Below are 21,150 nucleotides of genomic sequence, written 5' to 3'. Positions count from 1 at the left end.
CCTGCGGGTGCACGGCGACTGAGCCACCCGTGACTCTTCGAAGGCGCCTCGTGAGCGCGCACAAGTGATTATGTGGAAGCCGTTTCAGTCACAAGCTCCTTTCACACATGCGCTGCAGCACCGAGATTCTTTCTGGAGGAGCAATATGGGTGAACGCTGATGTCTGCTCCGTTCGGATTTAGTCACGCTGGCAGCTTCCTGCGAGAGTCTCCTGGGGAACCTCCGCAGCAGCCGCAGAGCAATTGTCATAGAAAGAACCAATTCTTACAGGTTGAAGGCAGCAAGGTCTCTTCGACCCGGTGTGATGAAGTGAGCAGGTTCTGATTCTGACTCTGTGCCACCTGCAGCAAGCCCCGCCCCCTCTCGCCTCTCTGATGTGGAGAATCTCCTGTGAACAGACGGCTGTGGGAAATCTCCTGAATCTTCCTGAGCGCGTGTGTGTGTGTGTGTGTGGGGGGGGGGGGGGTACCTTAAAGCTCCCAGTAGAAAGCAGGAGAGAGACTGACAATAAGTAGACAGTGTCACAACGACATATTTGCTGGGAAAGCAACGATAAATGTTCTCTACTAAGTTATACTTTTCTAAATCGGGGCTGCACATTATCTCTGTTTTGACATCATTTCGTGAACGCATGACTGCACGACAGGCAACGTCAAGCGGCGCGCGGCGGTTCTAACTAATGCGTTCCGTGTCCATCTGGGTGGAAACGCTAGCTGGCACAGGGGTGAGGAGAACTCAGATCAGCTGACATGACAAGCACATGGCCTCCAAAGGCACCGCGGGGGGGTGTTATGAGCACACAGCTGACCAACGTGCTAATGACCACAACCTGCTAACTGATAAAAGAGAAGGTAGGTTTTGCTTTCAGATACGTTGACAACCGGGTGCAGGAGATCCGCGTCTGGCAGATGTCCAGCTCGCGCTTTACCCCGCGGACCAGCGTGCCTTTTGCCTGAAATCACCCAAAGCCCGCGCCAGCCTGGAATGCTGGGGTGGCCAGTTAGCTAACGGCATGAGCAGGCTCGCTGGTCCGGAATGATTTCTGAGTCAGAATCAAACCCTTCAAAAGCCGCAGATCGAAAAATGTGAGGAGGATTCGCAGTGCTAATAGGTGCATCTGTATATCATTTTATTTATTAGCACCAATCACAAGCACATCCTGGTCTTAAAAAAGAAGAATTCTTGCTGCCATGAGCTTGTGTGGCAGCTCGGTCCGTGTGGGTGCCATAATGGATTTCTGGCAAAGGCCATTCAAACAGCGATTGATTTAATAAATTAAAAACAGACCGAAGTCATACGAATGGGAAGTGAGAGGTGTGAGATCAGATCTGGACTGGAGAAGTGAATGTGGCACTATGAGGACAGTCTGATTCTCCCATGGCTCAGCACATTAGTGACAGAAGGGAACAATGAGACATAACTCACCCAGATAACACAGCACAGAGGGTCAGAGGGGCCACATGACCGCGCGTCAGTCCGCCCGCCTGTCCGTCAGCCTCTCCGCGTCTGGGTGGGCCCGGTCCAGCCAAGTGGCAGCAGCAGCAGCCGGGAAGGGTTGAAACAATTATAGTGCATCTGATGAGCGATTGCCAGGTTCAGAGGCAGCGCGGCTGCCAAGCAAATATTCAGCCTGTGATCTGGAGATCACAGGGACGAGCGCGCGCTCGAGTCAGTAACGAAAATAAGAAAAGCTGTCGGGATGCTCTTGAGGGCAGCTGCCAGTACAAAGGATCCACATACAGGGAAGAAAAGGAAAGCAGGGGGCCTTAAACCCAGATAATTGGCAACTGCCGCGCAGATTAGTTACTGTTTATGAGACGGATGACTTATTGCTAATATCGCTAAAGTAAAGTCTGTTTCGGTGGCGGCTGTGGGAGGTGGGGGGTGCTGCCAGGGCTCCAGCTGCCGTCGTTGGCAGAGTTAGCATGCTAACTGCCACACGAGGCATCCAGAATTATTTTTGTGCATCAGCAAACACTTGGCATGTGACGGTCTTGTGTAACCACGTTGTTAGCGATTGCTAAAGGAAGTCTAGGACGCGGCGGACTCCAAGACGAACCGGTTCCCATTATTCTTCAGTGAATATAGGAGCAACTGTAGTTTATATGAACTGATTCTAGCTCCTACAATTCCACTACCACCAGTGACATTAGCCTGCCTTGTTCCAAACAAAGCTCCACTGTGGAGGAAGGCACCAGCAACTTTCTTTCTAAACAGACGGAGGCTTTTGGGGGCAGCCGCTGGTTGGTACTTCGTGTGTCCTCAACCACCAGCAACATATACTGTAATTACACATGCTTTCCCAGTGCGTCATTGCGAGCTGGTGCGCTGGTGGAGGGGATGGAAACGGCGAGGCGGCCGCATTTGTTCCCATGGTGATTTGGAGATAAAGTGTCACAATCCTCTCAGGTCACTCTCTCCCCTGCCATCAGAACGATCTCCAACACCTGTTTACCTGGTATCTAAAGCCAAACTTCAGCTTGTTCCCAAACTGATTTCTGGTTTTTGACCCTTTTGTTCCCCATCCTTGGTTAACATTCCATGGAGCCTTAATTCTGGCCTTTATTTGCTTGTTTGTTTCCACTCTCTGTCAGACTGTGTGGGTCCAGTTTCCACATTACAATAAAGCATCAGTCATAAATGGCCGGGAATAGCGCCGGCCCGCCAGCCGGTGGAGGCGGCGAATCTGTCCGACTGGCCTCCTCTCCTCCACCATCTGGTTCAACATCTGCTCTGCCCCCCCAACCCCCATCAATTATGCACTTTTAAAAAAAACCAAACAAACCTGCATTTATATTCTACGGTGTTCATTACGCAACAAGTGGAATTGAAATGTACTATTTCGAACGTATTGTTTCCCATGGAGAAAGTTCCGCGACATCACCTATGCTCCTTTAAATATTAATGAAATCACCCCGATCACGATTAAAAACCCCAAAGCATGAAATCCTGCAGCCAGAGGGAACAGCGGAACATGCGCCAACCGTGCAGATCCGCAAACGCATCTGTCAAATCATTGAAATCGTCTCGTCGTCCGCTCGCAGTTTCAAAGGCTCCTGCCCCGTATGGATTCATGAGTCGGACTATAAATTTCAACTGCCTCTACAATCGCTTCCATACAATAGTGCCCTGCATCATTCCGCACGTGGGACCAGTTACCCGGGAAAGAAAAACTGAATCGATACGTTTGAATCGAGCCTCGCAGAAAAGCTGCAGAGCCCCTCTCAGAGGCCCCGAGCGGGGCACAAGCAGGTCGAAAGAGCATCATCTGCATTTTAGAGACGTTAAAAGTCAACATGACGGACGCCCGAAGTGCATCTCCAGGCTGCACCTGCGCATGCGCTGCGTCTCTCGGGCTGGAACGTTTCGCAGTTGAAAAAAGAAAGAAATCAGGCTATACGGTGTCCTCGTTTCCAGGATGATTACATGCGGTTTCCATCCTCGTTCCCCCTCCGCCTGTTGTATAACGTCAGAATGTTTTCCATCTGCTCTGCCTTGCATTGTCTTTTCTGGGGCCCGTCTGGTCACAATGAATCAAATATTCAGTAAAACGGGACTTTAGACGAGACTCTGTGATGCCCATCTGCATTCTTCTGCTGGGCGTCTTGCAAAAATATTGGCAGCGAAGGATCATGACAAAGCGTTATTGATGTGAGGACAATGCGAGCCGACAGCTGCGGCCGGGGAGGAACAGGCTGCACGAATAAAGGGGGGAAACGATCGACTTTTGCAGCCAGAACAATCTGATTGTACAATCCGGTCGGGGTGGAAGCGATTAGAACTTTTTAATCGCGTTTTTTCATTTTTTTTGGAACGCTCTATCACGTTTGCCCCCATCAAAATGTGATGACGCATCCGTTTGATTCTGTTATTGTCTAGAGCGGGAAAAAGCTGTCGTCGATATAATGAAATAAATCCAGAATCAATAAAGCCGCTAACACACTGGCCTTTAAAAGTCTTGGAACGGCGAGGCCAGTTCTCGTTGGAGATTTGGAGGTCGTCCTTTCGCTGGTATTTACATCTGGTTCTGAAATGCAACCAAATTTCTTTTTCATGGCAAACATGTGACCGTCAGGTGCGTTCCCTTTCCCCGAAGGAGTCACGTTAGCGGCCACGTTAACGGCCAATGGCAGCAGCAAAATGAACTTTGGGCTCTACTGGGATCTTGGAGAGGCTGCAGAAGACGCATCACACCAGAAGAATGCAAAGGTTCGGTGATGTCATCAGGTCACAGGCTTGATGCGGTTACTGCAAATAAAGGACTTTTCTAAGTTGTGCAGCTTCGCCGTTCCAACACTTATCGAAGGGAGCGTTCATCCCGTTTGCGTTAAAAAGTCAGCGCACGCCAGTCGGCAGTGTTTATTTTTATAACTGAATCATCATAAATCGCCGTTTTCCTCAAGGAGCTTTGCATCCGGTGCAGCAGAATACAAAATCATCTGCCCTTGGGTCACCCCGGCAAACACGCGCAAACTGACACAAATACACAGCAAAATTCTGCCTGCAGCTCAGGCTGAAACGCTGCATCAGTCTTATGATAGCTTTGGCTGCCGAGCCGGGAAGCATGCGCGTCTTACCAGTGACTTCATCATAAAGCCAGACCGTATTATTCTCCTTTCTGAAAAATCCCTGGATTTAGGAGCGAGGCGGGGGAGGGGTCTACATCTGATCCCTGAGTCAATGCTTCTAATATTTAATACTGAAGGAATTCGCCCATGAGGCTGAGGACGGCTGTCACACACGTCCTGTTTCATATTTTGGGTGGAAAAGTAACTTTTTTTTCTCCTCTCGTCACGGTCAGATTGAACATGTTGCACCAGCCGGGATGAAAAAGCATAAACGTCAAATCAAAAGTCCGTCAACATGACAGAGGCAGAGAAAACCTGCAGGAGGACAGAAACTCGGGCGACTCGACGTGAACTCCTGTAATCTGCGCTGATGAGGGGCGCGAGGAGCTGCTGCACTTAAAGCCGGAGGAGATTTGATGTCACAGCGCGTAATTATATAAACGGGTCGAAAACCTGCTCAATATCAACGGCTGGGATGGAAGCGTGTGCAGGCAGACTGCTTTATTTCCCCCTTCAATTTCCATGAGATTGCAGCATCTGTGTTAAATTCTGTGTTTTAAAGCTTGTCTGAGGTCAAAGACTGCGGCTGTTTAGTGACGAGCGCTGAAGAAAATGCAGTTAGATGCTGTAGAGAAAAATGGTCGCCTGTGGGATGAATGTGTCAGAAGCAGGAGTGTGTTACTGCCTGCGCGAGGATCCCGCTGATACTAACGGCTCCAGAACAGGGCAGAGCTGTTCTTTATATCTAATGGTAATGACCATTAGAGGCTGACAGTTATGTCACAATGTGTCTAATCTGCTGACAAAAACGTACATTTAACACCGTGTTACACCCTGAACCTGGAGCTACCCAATCAATTAGCTAAACTTTGCCCAATTGAATCTGGCTTTTACTGTTGCGGAGTGTCATTTTAGTGCATTTCAGACTTGAAAAGAAGCCTCCTGCCTTGGTTTAGCACCATCCGGTGTTATAGATATGTGACCCTGGAAATATGAAGCTGCAAATACGAATTTGACTTATGAGTAGCGAGCGCTCGTTACATTCACTTTTGAAAGCCTGAAGCAGCGCGCATCGTAAAGCTAGGAACTAAAAGTCTCCGCACTCTGGGTGCCAATTAAAGTACAACACTGCTAAAACATTTGAGCTAGTGGAAAATTGAAGCGTTTGCAAGTAGGAGCAAACTGATTTTTGGGAGGAGTTGGCAAGCGAGCGCAACAGGGGCCTACCTGCGGCGCTGCGGTGCTACTTGGGCCATTATTCCTTATTCCAAACATGCAGCCATGCTGTGCATATTCCTCCTAAAAGGGTTAATGTCCTCAAACATGGCCGCACTAAAAACTGCTGCAACGAGATGCAAAAATCCCAAGTTGACTGCAGTTCAGCTTTATTTGACAACTTTTCTTCCTGCGGCCACTTTAATTCACTCACCAGCCTCCCCGTCCCAGCAGAGACAGACAGACAGACAAAAGGGACGATACATCAGTAAGATTTAATGATGCCTGAGCCTGCTCTGTGCTAGTATTGCACCATGTACGCTGTTAATAATCTTTACGAGCTAGCGCCTTGGCTAAAACACACGGGTAATGTGTGGCTCCAGAAGGAGCCACAAACTCCCAGCCTAGGAATTTTGGAACTTTACTTTCCACCCTGTGTTTAATTGCATCATAATATTGTTCAAAGCTATTGAATATTTAATACACGTCGCTCGAAAAGTGATATTCCGACACAGAAAGCCGAGAAACCGATTTGGCACCGTCGTTCTCCGCCCTGATTGACCGCGCAACAGGAGACGCGGCTCTAATTTGTGCGCCGCCGCCGTCTCATCATTGTGGGAAATTAAAGTATCATTTTATCCGCGCTGTCAAACGAGAGATTTTGTTCGCGGCCTGTCGTCGTTCGCCACTGGAATCTGGGACAGAGTTTCTGAGACTTGCTGCAGTTGCAGCAAAGTGGCAAAGAAAACAAGTGGAAAACAAAACCCTGAATTTATGAGAGAGTCCATAAACATGCACGCACGCATAGAAAGTGCACAGCAAATGAACACAGGGGATAAAGCAAAGTCGTACGGTTTAGACCTGAAAACAAAAGCAAATAAAAGAATGACGCAGATAAGAGAGGGCAGCGACAGGGCAGGGATTTCAGCAGAGTGAAGTTCAGACTCTGATGCCAAGGGCCGAAATCACACAGTATCACAAGCACTTGGTTTATCCACCGCTGCCTTCAGCCAAATCACATGTCTGATAATCATCTGGCGCTTCAGCCTGCAGGAGCGAGATCCCCTGTAGCGGATCATGTGGCCTACATTCGGGACGCTCAGTGGTGCCCTGTTCATTCTCCATGTACGATAATAAGGACACAGCAGCGTTTGCTGTGTCCGCAGAGGTCAGAGGTCAAAGCGCCCCATCACAGGATAAGTAAATATCACTGTTTCGATGGTTTCACATCCAATCCCTGGATGCGAAACCATCGAAACAGTTGATAAGATTTTGAGGAAACAAACAAAACAAAGTGTCAGCATGTGTTTTCTGCAGATATGCTAGCGTTAGCGCACCCCGCCTGAAGTATTCAGGTCGAAAGCTACCATGTGTTGAAGCATATGTCACCACAGATGTGACAAATGGACAGACCGAGCAAAGGGAGAAGGTCTAGAGGGGTGGCTTCTTTAAATAAATCCTTGAATTAATCAAAACCTCTCAGCCACTGAACTACAACCCAAACCCATCATTAAACAGAAGCGAGGGGTCCGGTTTGAAGGAATTTCACGGTACATTTATTAACCGGCCACGCTGGAGAGCTGAAGGATGCAGACACAATGAAACCGGCGCGGCCGATGAGGCATCGGGGTGGGCTTTAAAGAGATCACGACTTTGTTTTATGTGCGATGCAACGTGGAGAGAAAGACAATCCCTGTCTGCTGCCCCTCATTATGCTCCGCGCCGCACCAGGAAACAGGAAGAAACAACTGCCCCGAGCTACACCCAGGAAGAAAAACACACACCAGACTCAGCTCGGGGGATTTACAACACACACTCATGAGCGGTCACATTACTGAGGCTCTTTCTTCTTGCTCACTGGCCCGATGATTGTCTGTTTCTTTTTGACGGGTGAGTCACATCCACTGGGTTTCTGAGCACAGAACACAAGTCTCACCTGCACCGCATACTTTTAGTGACTCACTAAAGTCTCTTGGGTCACTGGATACCTCACGTTATGTTCGCAAGAAACCTTACAAAGACTTTGGGGAACAAAAGTGCCAAGAATCTTAAGAACTAAAAACATCACAACAGGGGAAGAAACACGACTGGGGCGGGGAAATAAGTGCGTTGCTTCCACTTTTACAATGTGTTCTCTCGAAAATTCATTTTAAAAAGTTGTTGTTTTGGCTTTTGAACGCTCACATCTGCATTTTCCTGCGTCGATTTGGTCTAAAGAGATCCACAAATAAGAAGGAAACCCGACTTGGGCTGAAGCTTTGATCAACTGGGCAGCAAATGTTGCAACAAACCGACCAAAGCCTCACAAGAACCAAAACAAAAACCTCGGGTTTGGACTCTGTCCTGGGATTAGCACGTGTGAAAGTGGCTAAATCAGGCCTACGAGATGGGGGTGAAGAATATCACCGGAATAATTCAGCCAGATGTTTCTAAAGAAAACAGAATTCCCCGTGAACAAGCGGAAGAGCGGATTGTGCAAGGTTGCCTCGGGATTGATGTGGCTGGATTGCAAGTTTCACTTTTACTCTTTCGACAGTCTAATTCACACAGGTTTTAACTTGTATTAGCTGCGAAAACAATGGAAAACAGGCAACCACGGAGTTTCCTCACATCACAGCAGGACGGTATGTCGACATTTTCAGATCATCTGTGAAATAATGCTAATTAAATTTTATGGCCTTCATGTCTCTATGAACACTTTCCCAGTTCAATTTTAAAAATGGGAGAGTTTGGTTCATCTGAAAATTCCCAAACAGCGTTTTCAAAACATTTCCAGGCCTGTAGGGAACTTGTAAAAGATCCAATTGTCTGACTGATGTGTCTATAAAAAGGTAATTAAAATGGATTTCTGGATTTCAGAACTCCCCTTTTTAGTGGGTCAACTGACGCATCTGCGAAATGTTTGGAAATCTGAATTGGATTCGCGGTGTGGGCCCGATACTTGTCAAAAAATAAATAATAAAAGAAACACGAGGAGACAACTGGGGGTTTAAAGAGTCACGAGAAGCTGCAATTAATGTAATCCCCAGTCTTGGCTTCAATGTCAATGAATTGGGCGATCACATCCCAAATCCTCAAACTCATTCCAGTCACACTAAGCTGTTTTTAAAACTTTCTCCTAAAAGCAAGAAAGAAAAGAGGCCGTCTGTGGATAAAAGCCTGACAAAACGCTTCGGATTCGCTTGCAACAGTGTGAGCGAGCGTGTCAACGCACGTATTCCAGCCGGTGATTCATATCCATGTTCTGTTGTCAAGACTGCGTACAGTAAACATCCATTTTTGCCGGCTGACAAACGTTGACATGAAATCGGGATGGAGGAGGTCTGGACATACACTTAAACTGCAACAGGGAAGATGAAGGGTTCTGGAGGGGCGTCTGGAAGGAGCGAGCAAAATGCACACGAAGCTCACGAGCCCCTTTGTTTCTCCAAGTGACTCATTGAACCACAAGAAAGTGAGCTCACCCAAATATCTGAGCGGTGACTTTATTGTAGCCTGAATCTGAAGGGATCCTCGCACGGTGGTGATCAAAGGAGACGGTGAGACGGCAAATCCAGCTGATTCAGGCTGAGGAAAGTGCCCAGGAGGCTCGGGGACAGCGGAGATGGCTAGTCGAGCAACAGACAGGGACGAGTCTTTCACATTTCCAGATGTTTTCATCCACGAGGTCTCGCTTTCCTGCAAGTCTGCACTGGCGTTCAAATCAGGGTGGATAGAGCTCTGTTTGTTTTGATTCCGTAACTCCTCGGAGAGGAGCTAGCTCGGCGCTCTTGAGAACAACCGCTGTCATTGAAGGCAACCGTTGCAGAGTTTGCCAACGTTCTTCTTTGCTGCAGATACAAATTCAACAAAAACACAGCTAAAGGGTTTAATTTATTTTAATTACAAAGCGAAGCGAATCACAAGAAAAGAAAACATTCATATGCCGTTGTGTGACAAGCGAGGTCTCCGTGGATCCCCCAGCCGAAGCCCGTCCCACATCTGGGTGCAAACAGCCTGGTTTCAAATCTTGACGGGAGCTTTTCAGAGCCTCGAAAAAAGTCGGTCCTAAAGCTTCAGCAAATGTTGCAGAACATTGGTCTGACGCTGCGTCACCCCGCATCCTTCGAGCGGCACGCTACGCTCAATCTGGACACAAAACGTCAAACGGATTTCACTTCCATCGGGAGCCGTTACTCGGGGACTGAAATTGGGCCCTCTGGCCAGCAGCAGTCAGCTCTGAAGCTTTCACACAGTGGAAATGTCACCTGTCACACGCGCTTAGCGTCTGCCAGTTAGAGGGTGTATCAGCTCCCTCTGACCCCCGTAGCTCGGTGCGTCAGCTGCCGTCACACCCTGTAACATGCGTTAGCACAGGAGATGGAGAGCTGGCACAGCCTGAACCCCCCCTTCATTAACCACGTATGTTTGTTTCCCAGCCGTAAACGCATGGGAATATGAGGAATTCCATAGACCAAAGACCTTCACTCAAGGGGTTCTGAGAGATCTCCACAAGAGTGTCCATTACTTCTTCAGACTTCTGGATCTCTCCATACTCACACTTGAAAGCCAATGGCAACAAACGCACACAATGCGCACAATGCCTTCATTCTGTCTGATCTCTTTGTGAGTCGACTCATGTGCACGCGTGGGCAGTGGCGGCGTCTTTCAACCACTGACGGAGCCGCTGTCAAAAGACGACACGACGCGAACTGAATTGTGAGGAAAGAGAAACAAAAGTGGAGCAGATACGTCTGGCACGAGACGTTTTCATTTGGTTTTCAGAGGCATTTGCATATCGTCTGATGTTTAACCCCCCCCCCGCCCCGATCGGCGTTGAAATGGCGATAGGTGAATCAGCTTCGCCAGGCTGCTTATTTGCAAAGAGACGGGAAGCTGCGCGGACAAGAACATCTGGTTTCCAGTGCAAACCTGCCCCCTCGTAACCCAGAACCTGCCTTTATAGCGGGGGGGATAACACACAGGCGCAGCTCAAGACCTGTTGATTTCCCAGCATCCCCTGCACACATTCCTGACCTCCTTCTGTCACTCTGTTTCTTGACTCACCCGTGTTGCCTACAACTACACCCCCCCCACCAACCCCACTCAATTCCTCACGTTAAGCACAAGCACGACGGTCAAGTACGCAATCAACAGGACGCGTCTAAAACAGCCCGAGCAGCATTTTCGCTCCGTCAGGCTGATCTCCGAACGGTCTCGCTGAGGTTTCCTTGGAGCCCCAGGTGACCAGACAAAGCCTTGAAAGTTGACACCCTGCCGGGTCGGGAATCTGGTGGGAGGGGGCGAACCGAAAATGATAAGACCACTTTCCTCAAGCTCTGGCCCCCCTTTTTTGGTTCTTAATCCGCCTCCCCGCGGAGACTGAGGCAGTGATGGATGTTCTGTTATTACCCGCTCCTCTGTCCTCAAGGCCATGTTTATGTCCACAGCATAGCCAAAGATGCTACCGCGAGATGCGATAAATGGCATAAACACAAGGAGCATTGTCTTCAAAGTTTTCGCTGTCGAGCTATTTTTGGCCTCCGTGCCTTTTCTAGTCGAATCCCACTGTTTGGCCCGGGGCAAGAAGACAATCCCGGACAAAGTTAAGCAGACGTAATCCATATGGTCCGCAACACAATGAGCTAGCATTTAACGGGACGCACGGCGGAGCTAAACATCTTTATCCTCCACATGCTCGCTCTACGACTTTATGAGGGCAAATCATGTCGGACTGTCCAGAAAGAAATGAACTGGTAATACACAAGCGCTCGGATTGAACACTAACATGTTTCTATGGAGATAATACAGGTCATGTGACTCACGCTGGCACTGAGATTAGAAAGCATTACTTACTGTGCACCGGGTCTGGGTTGTGGGTTTTAGGTGGGCTGATTCTGCTCTTGGGAGGGACCATCTCCACAGTTTGGCCTTTCTCACCTGGGAACTGGCTCGGGGCCCGGATCTCAACCTCCCGCTGGTTTTTGTCCTGTGGCGAGGCACCGGTCAAAGGCTTCTGCCTGCTTAGGACCCCGTCGCTCCCTGCCCTCATCAGCTTTTCGCCCACACTCACCACCCGGGCTCGGCCGGCCATGCCCGGGCATTCCCTCCTGGACGAGGGCAGCTTGGATCCGGTCCCTAATGAAGGAGGGCGGGCGAGCCTGGAGGACTTGGACATCCTGCAGGTCGGCGGGGAAAGATAGAGCTCCTCAGTTTTCCTCTGCCAGTGTGGCTGAAGTCAGAAGGGGGCAGGTCCGTGGGGTGGGGGTGGGGGTGGGGGGGGTTCACAGCTCTCAGCAGATGTGATGTGTGACTCTCCAGCTCCGACACGTTGTGACTGGTTCAGGTAGGCTGCACGGGCCGGAGGGAGGGCACTTTGGGGAAGTCTGGCGGTGGGAGGGGAGCTGAGGGTGATGGATGGGAGGGGGTTAATAGCTCTTTGGAAGGTGTTCTCCTCTCCTGGCGTGGCCTCCTGGGATCATCCTCCAAAGCAAACAGAGTGTGTGTGTGCTGGTGAACTGGCGTGTGTGTGTGGACAAACCTGTAGAGTGGCAGGACACACCATGATAAAGGCAAACAGAAACTTGGGTCTCCGACGTCAGCGCATTCTGGGTTTTTAATCCTCTCTTCTTCTTCTCTCTCTCTCACACTTTCTCCTCCACTCCTCTCTTTTTTGGATCTCGCTCCCTCCCGGCTTCGCTGGAAGTCATAATAAGGTTGTCAACTCCTCCTACTTCACGGCAAATAATTCTCCTCCGTGTTAAGTGTCCTCTTGTGTCTTCCCTCTCTTCTTTTCCATTTAACCAGCTCTCCTCTGCTGACGCTCAGTGGGTTGCCATTCCTGCGCTCCGGCGGACGGGTGAGATTTACTGAAAGCAACAGAAAAAGAGCGGTGGGGGGGCAGAAAAGTGCACGAGGGAGCCGGAGAAAGTGCCGGCGGAGGCTCGGCGAAATAGCCCGTCTCTTCAGGTGCAGCTGCTCAAGCCGTTCCAGATGTGCGTGCGAGCCCTTCGCGTCATCAGCCGACGGCTCAGAGCCACACTGTGGCACAATCACCGGCTCCAACTCGTCCTATTTTCTCTCTTTCCGTTTCCTTCATTTTTTTCTCCCCCCTCTCCCCCCTTTCCTCTTGCAGGCTGCGCTCCTCACATGTGATAGACTCTTCAAGACGCCAGAGGCAGAAACACGCACACACACTCACACACACACGTGCAACACAGCAAAACCATTCATTCACTGCTGGAATTTACGGAGAATTAAAGAGGAGGGAGCATGTCCGTGTGGGTGTGTGTGTGTGTGTGTGTGTGTGCGCGCAAGGGACACACTATGAAGCCGTTCTGCTCTGCTCTTTAACAACACAAAAAAATGCACAAGTTGGCTTTTAGAAGAACAAATCAGAGTTGTCAGACTCTTCCCCTTGACCCCAAAATAGTACCGTTCCTACGTGCTATGGCCAGAATTCCATACGTTAAAGAGTCCAGTGAAGACTCAACGGCGATTTTTACCCAAACACAACCTGTGTTTCCAGCCAGGTGACCTCATGTTCCAGCCTCTGAGCCGGTGCCGCTTCTTTAACGTGCATGTGAAACGGACATGTGACGTAACACAAAGGGACGCCATTGCGTGCTTCCTCCCCGAACACCAGAAAATGGATTACAGTGAGCAAAGGGATAAACCGCGTCCAGGCAACACGTTATAAAAGAGCAACAATCCCCCGCAGACCGGACTACAGGCTTAGCTGTGTTTGGGGATCATTTTTTTCCCTCTCTGAACTAGTGCTGTGTCACTCCGATATCATTAAATATTCCAGTTCAAAAGGCGGCCGTGTGGGAAAACCAGATTGGGCAGTGGTTGGAAGAGCGTTTCATTTGGAGCTGCGTCATGATGTGGGAATTCTGATGTAAATATTAACCACTTATAAAAAAGGGGGGGGGGGGGGATCCCATTGACAAACAAATTACCAGAAAACTTTACAAGTGGAACTTTGTAGGACCTGATGAACTTTTGGGATGGGGGGGGGGAGTAAAGATTATAGATTTGCATAACATTAAATAAGCAGAGAGATTTGTAAAGCAGCGAGGATTACGTCAAACTCTGCCTTAAAAAAAGAATTTATATGTGCACCCGCGTGCGTGTGTGTGCGTGTGTGTGTGCGTGTGCATTCTGAGGGTAAATGAAAGCCCTCTGTGGCGTCGATGCCTTGCAGGCTTCACGCCAGTCCCAACTGCAGGCATGCGAGGGCATCTTGGTGAAAGGGTTTAAATAACATAGCATTTAGAGATGGATGGATATAATTTGAGTTTCCCCAATTAAGCCTGTGATTTTCTGCCATGCCAAGGATGATAAAGGGCATCTTGTGAATTACAGAAGTTGAAAACAGACGACCGCAAGCATTTTAGCTAAAGAAGCGGGGGGGAGGGGATCTGACACACAAGCAGTTCTAGCTAGCGATGCACGTCTGAACGCTGCGTAAACAACACCCTCACTTTTGGGGGGGCGGGGGGAGACGGGACAGAGCAGTTTTAGACAGTCGGAAAAGTTGGTTATGGAAATATGGTGTCGATAATCCAACAGAGGAGGAGGAGCTATTGGAGTGTATTTAGGATGGGAGGTGGGCCCAGCAGGAGTCCACCCAGAGCCTCTGTGGTATTTCTCTAATTAATAGACTTTTCTGCCCGAGGGTTATTATTAAAGTCCAGCCTACAAATGGCTCACTTTCCCCGGGGGGGCTGAGGTCAGCCGACGGTTGGACTGAATGAACAGCCCCTCTTGTCTCAGGCATATTCCGCGGTGCGTTCAAGCACGCCGAAAACAACCTTTGAAGCCACTAAAGCCATTTTTTGGATGGATAAAAAAAAGGCAAATTGGTGATTTTCTCCACTCTGCAGCGCTGCTCAGCTGGTAAAACCATTAAGGAGCAACAGAGAAGAAGAAACTACTGTAAAAACCTGCACAATTACACTCAGGTTGAATTTTTTTATAAGTGCAAATGGATGTCAGGTCCATTAAACCAAGACCTCTTCAACTTGTGGCCACAGCCTGAAATAAACCCCACACGGTGTCAACAAACATGCTCCCAGCCATGAATACGTCCATTATTCAGATGCCTCCAAGTGCCAGTTTGCTCTTTTTGGTGGCTATTTAGCAAAGTCCATGTTTGAGTGTAGTTTGGTGCCGAGCAGCTTGTTTTAGCACAGCTGGAACAGCTGCCTGCTGCATCTGGACTCAAGGAAAGTGCACGAACAAGCCTGAAAATGGGAGAAAGTAGCAGATGTTGCTGTCTAATTAGCTAATTTTAGTCTGGATTTTTTTGGGTTTTTTTTAATATAAGGGCTTTCCCAAATCTGCTGAATGATCCCCCCCCCCCACACACACACACACACACACACACACACACCGATTCAGCAGAGCACAGAGCCAGGTGCTGCAGGTCTGGGGGTAAAGTGTGATCCGTGTACGTCTGGGCTGAGGATGAAGGTTGAGTATGTTTTCTGAGACCTGGGGGGGAGAAGGGGGGGTTTGCTTGTTCTTTTTTCTGCATTCCATCCCAGCACTCCTTTCCAACCGTATCATTAGTCATTACTGACTGTAACATTCGCTCTGCATCACCGGCAGAAGCCAAATCACAAGCGTGCACAACGGTAGCGCAGCAGAGAGGGCTCGGCGGGGGGGATGGGGGGGGGGGGGGGTCGGGGCGCTGACACCGAGGTACAAGCACCAGAACTGATTTGGTTTTCTCGGGAACACACAGATATTTCTGCCCTCCAAGAAGCAAATCACAGGACTGAGAGTCGACCCGGGTAAAGACCCCCCCCCCCGGGAGGTGTGGCCGTTGTCCTGACGCCCCCCCAGGCCCTGAAAAAACAACTCAGGGAGCCGCTAAGATGAACAAAGTCAACGACAGTTTGGGACCAATTAGTCCAAACAGCCCCCGAGGAGAGCCGTAATGTCTGGTGGATTAAATCACGGGAAGACGGCGAGGGCGGTCGGAGCAGGGAGGTGTCTCCACCCGTCCTCCTCGTTAGAGAAGAAACAGAGGAAACGAGACTGGTGGTCTCCATCTTTGGGCCGTGTGGACGCTTCTTTAGCGCCACTGAAATGACGGGAAAGCCTTTTCAAAAGCTTTAGGGAACAGAGTTTCAGCCGAGCTCCCGCCTTTGGAAATAAGTAGGAGCGCTTCTTAACGTGAACCTATAAGAGGATTCCCTCCAACAGGCCGTAACCATCTCGGCAGCGCTCAGCGATGGCGTGAGACGAGAGGCGGCGCCGTTTGTGAAGGATAAAGATCAATATTCCGAAGTTTTATAGCTTTAAACCTTAGAGACCTTACATGAAGCCTCAGAGGCCACTCATGTTCTGTCTCTGGAGCCCCCCGGTGGCCTCACGCGTCACTCCTGCTCTCCACAGAGGTCCACATGTTAGCGTTCAGGCCGCTAACAGGCTCGGTTTGATGAGATGCGGCTGAGGTTTCGTATGAATTCCCTGACAGCAGCAGCGGCGGCGGCGGCGGGTCAGAGCTCATGACCTTTAGACATCTGTGCGGTTATGAGACTTCAGCTTCCTGTTTATCAAGAGCATCATTTGAGGCAAATAAATGCCGGAGTAGGACGATGTAAATAGCACTGCTCGTCATTCTCTGTATGTCCTATTGATTTTTTGGTTCATTGGTTGTCTGCAGACAGGAGCGGAGGAAGGAGGGAGCAACAGAGGGCAGCAGCATCTCCGTGGTAAACAACAAGTTCACAGCACTCACAGGAGGGGCGGGAACCCGCGTGGCAACGGGGTGAAGCACGAAAGAACGTAAGCACACCGTGTTTTCAGGGTCAAGTCTGGGTTGTTTGTGTTCCGCGACTCATAAATAGGCTGCGTGGCCGCGTTCGCAGCCAAAACATTCACGTCAGCGTGGGGATAAAGGTTAACGCACTGAAACAAATTCCCAAGATTTCCACTCCACGGAGAAACACAGCAATAGCCAGATGCCATTTGGACTTCTAAAGGGTCTAAATCGGGTCAGTATATCACAGCCTGAGTGTTAACAATGGCTGACAATGTTTGTGTTTTGTCAGGCTTAGTGAACAAAGTGAGTGTGTAAGCCATCATAAATAGAGATATTGTCACACACACATGCTAATATACATTTATACAGGAAATAAAAACACTTCACTGGCCTTATTAACCTAATACCCATGATGCATTGCAGAGTTGGGACAGCTGGCTCTAGAATTAACATGCTAATTAATGAGCTGGAGTCAATCTTTTCCTTTAATGCAATAGTGAATCAGTGTTTTGCTGCTGCTAGCCACCAGAGAAAGGCTCATGTTTGAAGGTGCTAATCCACATCCGGTTGTAAACAACAATCTAACACTCCAAAATTTTGGCAAAAACGGCGCACAAACAGTCACAAAACAGTTCCCCAGCATGTATAGTTGATCATATTGCATCTTGACGTCTGGTTCATGATGTGAATGATGGTATCAAGTGCTGGAAAACATGTTTTTAATTGATTTTCCTTAAAAATTGAATAAGGAAATGTGATTTGAGGAGTGTTTGAATGTTTTGTGAGTGAGAGGCTGCGCTAATTAGCACTTAAAATTAGCATCAAGTGTGACTTTACAGACTGAAAAACCTGACAGTTTTGGGTGTGATTTATTATTATTGGAAATGATTTATTAACATGCTGCCTGGATGACATGAACAGATACATTTTACCAGCAATTAAACATACAATAATGTCGCTCCGCTATTGTAGCTGTACACAGTCATGCTAGCAGCGGCTACTTCTTTTTTGACCTTTAACATGTGAAAATGCTATTTATGTAAGCGCTCTCAGGGAGATTGTGAATAGGTAATCTGCATTTACCCGCGTTGGCGTCTGTGTGTGCACTTTATCCGTGTGTGCGCACGCTTGCCAACAGAATAGATTTTTATTGGAGGCTATCTTGGCTGGAGTCCCTAAATCAAGCTGACAGCCTTCAAATGACCGATTACCGTCCTCATAAATTTGCATAACTTCGCCGGTGAGACGGCATAGAGGCGGCAGCCTTTCCAGTTATATAACGTGTTGTAAGGCATCTGGAGCACATGTTGGGAATTCATACAGTAGCAGAAATCTGTCACTCACAGGCACAAATGACAAGAGAGTGCATTTCGTGGTACATAATGTGCCATTTAATGGGGCCTATTATAACCAGTAAATTATTTTTAAAGCCTGGTTTGATCTGTAAAATCTTCATAAGCCACCTCTGCTCAGGCAGGAAATATTAGCTAAGCCATGCAAAACTATCTCCAGACCATTTAATATGAAATTGCTTTCATTCTTCAGTGAGCATCTCTGCAGAGAGGCGCCAGACGTGGAAGATGATGTATGAATATGAAGCCTTTTCCAAACTTTTCCAGACATGAGAAATGATGGGTGTAAAAACCAGCCATATGTGTGCTGAAACTGGCTAAAGCACGAAGGACTCAAAGCTGAAGACTTGATGCTTCAAAACTGAAGAGATGAATGAGCTCAAAAGCATTCTGGCTACTGCTGTACTTTCCCATCTGGCTGCAAAAATAATCAAGTAAAGAAAAATCTACATCCTCTACAGGCTGCCAGCATCTAGACCCTGAAGAGAAGCCATTCCTGTTGCTAACTTTGCAACCGCTTTTTGCTACGCAGCACGTGTACACCGGCTTCGACTGTCTGCATGCCTCCGCTCTGCTGTTCACCGGTTTCATCCGCGCAGCCTGCTTCACCCGCCAACAGTGACAGTTCCCCACCCTCATCTGTCAGACACGGTTATTTTAGCTACACAGATGTTGTGTTATCCCCCGGTACAAGCTACATCACCTGCTAGTCTTGCATGCTAACAACAAATAACCCCCAGCACTGTAAACAGAACTGTAGGCAGTAATAAGCTGCTTGTAAAATAACGTATGGGACAAGAAGATCAGCTGGAGACTTGTTGTCCATAAAATTCTGACCCTTTGAGACCAAGTCCCATCATACTGGAAGAAGCTGATAGCGCCATATCATCCCAACAGACCACTTGGCTCTCGGAGTGTTGGTTTACTCCTGGCGCCCAGAATCTTTAAAAGGATGGGTGGCCTCCTGTCATATGACAACAGTAGGCTGAGGCTTCCTCTTCCATGGCCAAGGTCATTATTAGCGCTACGCTATTGCTCTTAGAAGACGGTCAGCTAACCTTTAGCATGAGCTAAGTCAATCTCAACTGTGACAGAGGCTACCCAAATAAAGTTAGCGTTGAAGCTATTGTGTAACACACATTCATTCCTCTGCTGGTTATGTTCCACGGCAGGAGACAAGAGAAATAGAGTCTTAACAGTCAATCAAGAACAATGAGACTGAAAGGGAACTGCAAACAGCAGCGTCTATGTAAGAATACAACGGAAGCGCTATTCCCGCACACAGAAATGCAAGTAGGCAGGCGCACGGCCACAAAAACACACAAGGCTTCAGTCAGCAGCAGAGATCTGCTGAAACGACAACTGCACGCCCGGGACCGGAGATAAGCATCTGACGCATCGGAACACAGAGGGATGACGGCACGGGGAGCGGCGCACGTTGACGACGCTCAACGTGAGGCTCGAAATAGCGTCGCTGTAAAAATAAAGCAGCGGTAAAAGGTGGGGAATGATGGAAAGGAAGGTGCACCGCTGAACGGCGTTAGCGGGAGGCATCTTGACAAAAGGGACTGTTTCTCCAGTGTCTTCTGCTCGCACCGTGGCCCTGCAGGGATAACAAGCTCCTCTCCCATTTAGTCATAAATTAACAAGTGAGCTAATTGGCAGGAAATCATGCTAACATGGAGCTGCAGGCGACGACTTTTAGCCAAGCCTGAAAACAAGCAAAGAAACAGGGAAAACAATGTCTGACAGCTTAACCGGTCACTTGAGGTTCCATCCAGAGGTGTATTTAAGGGTTTTTATCAAGACTCTTCTTTAAATTGGACCCCCCCCCCCCCACCCTCATATTCCCCCAGTGTCACCAACAACCCATGCAAGAAGTTCCATCACGAAGCAAAACATAGTTCGCTAGCTAAATGCTACAATGAGTTTCTGCCAGGTTCATTCATCAAATACCCAACAAGTACCCAACATTGGTACACGTGTTTTTGATCGGCCTTGAATTCCAGGCCTTGGGCCAGAGGTCGTGCCTCCTCTGACATCTGCCCCGACCCCTCGCTTCGCCCCTCTTTAGTAAACACGAGTTCTGGTATTCAGCTGGGACCGATGAGGCGACGCCGCTAGAAACCGACAACCTCAAAAGGCCCAAAAAAACGAGTGGAATGATGGCAGGAGCTCACCGGGTTCTGCCGAGTTCACGAGGATCCTTCGCGTTCGCATTAGCGGTCGCATTCATCACATCAGGAATCCAGAAGGGACGGATGTGATGAAGTGATGAAAGCACCAGAGACTGATTAAAGAAATAAATGGAGGGAAGAGGGGAAGATAAATGAGGAAACGGAGGGGGGGGGATCCCTCGGTGGAGCCGGTCCTTCAATCTCAGCTGTCCCTCTGGTCGGAGTGAAAGGTGGTGGTGGGGGGGGGGCTTTGACCGAAAACTTCAGAGTCTGATCCTTATTAAGAACATCAAAGAGCGAGCACAGTCTCTATCAGTCGCCCACAATCCCCCCGATATTAAAATTCTCCAGCGCCACTCAGAGCCCAGATCTGAGGGAGGCGCGGGGCTCCGGCGACGCCGAGGCGGGGGGACTTTAAGGTCCGAAAGGTCAACGGAAAGTTTGTGCTTAGCTCTCACACCTCTGCGCTTGGCTGCTGCCACATTGGTGGGGGGGGGGCACTGGGGGGAGAAAAGTGGCAGCTGTGGTTCCAGAACAGCAGCAAAAAGAGCTTTAAAAGCTGTTTCACTTCCTGTTACTGATCATTTTTGAGGCAACAAACGGTCAAAATCAATAGAAATCCTCAGTCGGTCTTAATTGTGCATTTAGTTAAAGGAAATCCGGAGCACCAGGGACCAGCACCAGTGGTTCTGTGGTTTTGGGACACCAGTTGGTGATGGTCATTCCATGTTTGTCCAGAGGGGCGCTAGAGTTGCCAAAAACTGACTTTAACCTGTAACTTTAAAGTCAGGCAGAGGTTTTAGATTCAAATATGCACATTTTCACATGCGACCGCAGCTAACCAAGAGTTTCCTGTTATGTTTTCATGATTTTGGCCTTCTGATGACAAACTCTGGAGCGCTGCTGCTCCACACACTCGCTGTAAAGTGGATTAGCCTAGCTTGACCTGAACATTCACAGGAAGCGCTGAGGAGCGCCCATATTCACTTCCTCATTCACACAGCTGTGTGTTGATAAAGAAATGTGATGCCGCTATTTCTGCCACTGGTCAAAAATAGTTAAACAATCGCCGATGTCTTTTT

At 48.8% G+C, this 21,150-nt stretch overlaps 1 protein-coding gene and 1 long non-coding RNA gene across 9 annotated transcripts in view; one reads left to right on the top strand and one right to left on the bottom strand.

The window, feature by feature from the left end:
• The window catches only part of si:ch211-285f17.1 (sickle tail protein homolog), a 72,684-nt gene that overhangs the window by 47,224 nt on the left and 4,310 nt on the right, over positions 1-21,150 (bottom strand). For 2 of the 8 annotated variants that reach the window (XM_057012378.1, XM_057012380.1), the window contains exon 1: positions 11,619-12,864. The exons of 1 other annotated variant lie outside the window; for it this stretch is intronic. In XM_057012378.1, coding sequence (XP_056868358.1) covers positions 11,619-11,940 — 322 coding nt within the window. In that variant the 5' untranslated portion in view covers positions 11,941-12,864. Of the gene's footprint in view, positions 1-11,618; positions 12,865-21,150 lie in introns of those variants that run through there. 5 more of the 8 variants (XM_057012373.1, XM_057012375.1, XM_057012390.1 and 2 more) reach the window with 3 other exon arrangements.
• LOC130513604 (uncharacterized) lies at positions 7,436-19,029 on the top strand. Its single transcript, XR_008946770.1, has 3 exons — positions 7,436-7,887; positions 16,441-16,562; positions 18,085-19,029. It is a non-coding gene; the product is annotated as an uncharacterized LOC130513604 (long non-coding RNA).

Source organism: Takifugu flavidus, chromosome 17 (assembly GCF_003711565.1).
Source record: "Takifugu flavidus isolate HTHZ2018 chromosome 17, ASM371156v2, whole genome shotgun sequence".
Classification (NCBI taxonomy): Eukaryota; Metazoa; Chordata; class Actinopteri; order Tetraodontiformes; family Tetraodontidae; genus Takifugu; species Takifugu flavidus.
Note: the sequence above shows the minus strand (reverse complement) of the source record. Positions and strands in the feature narration are given on the sequence as shown.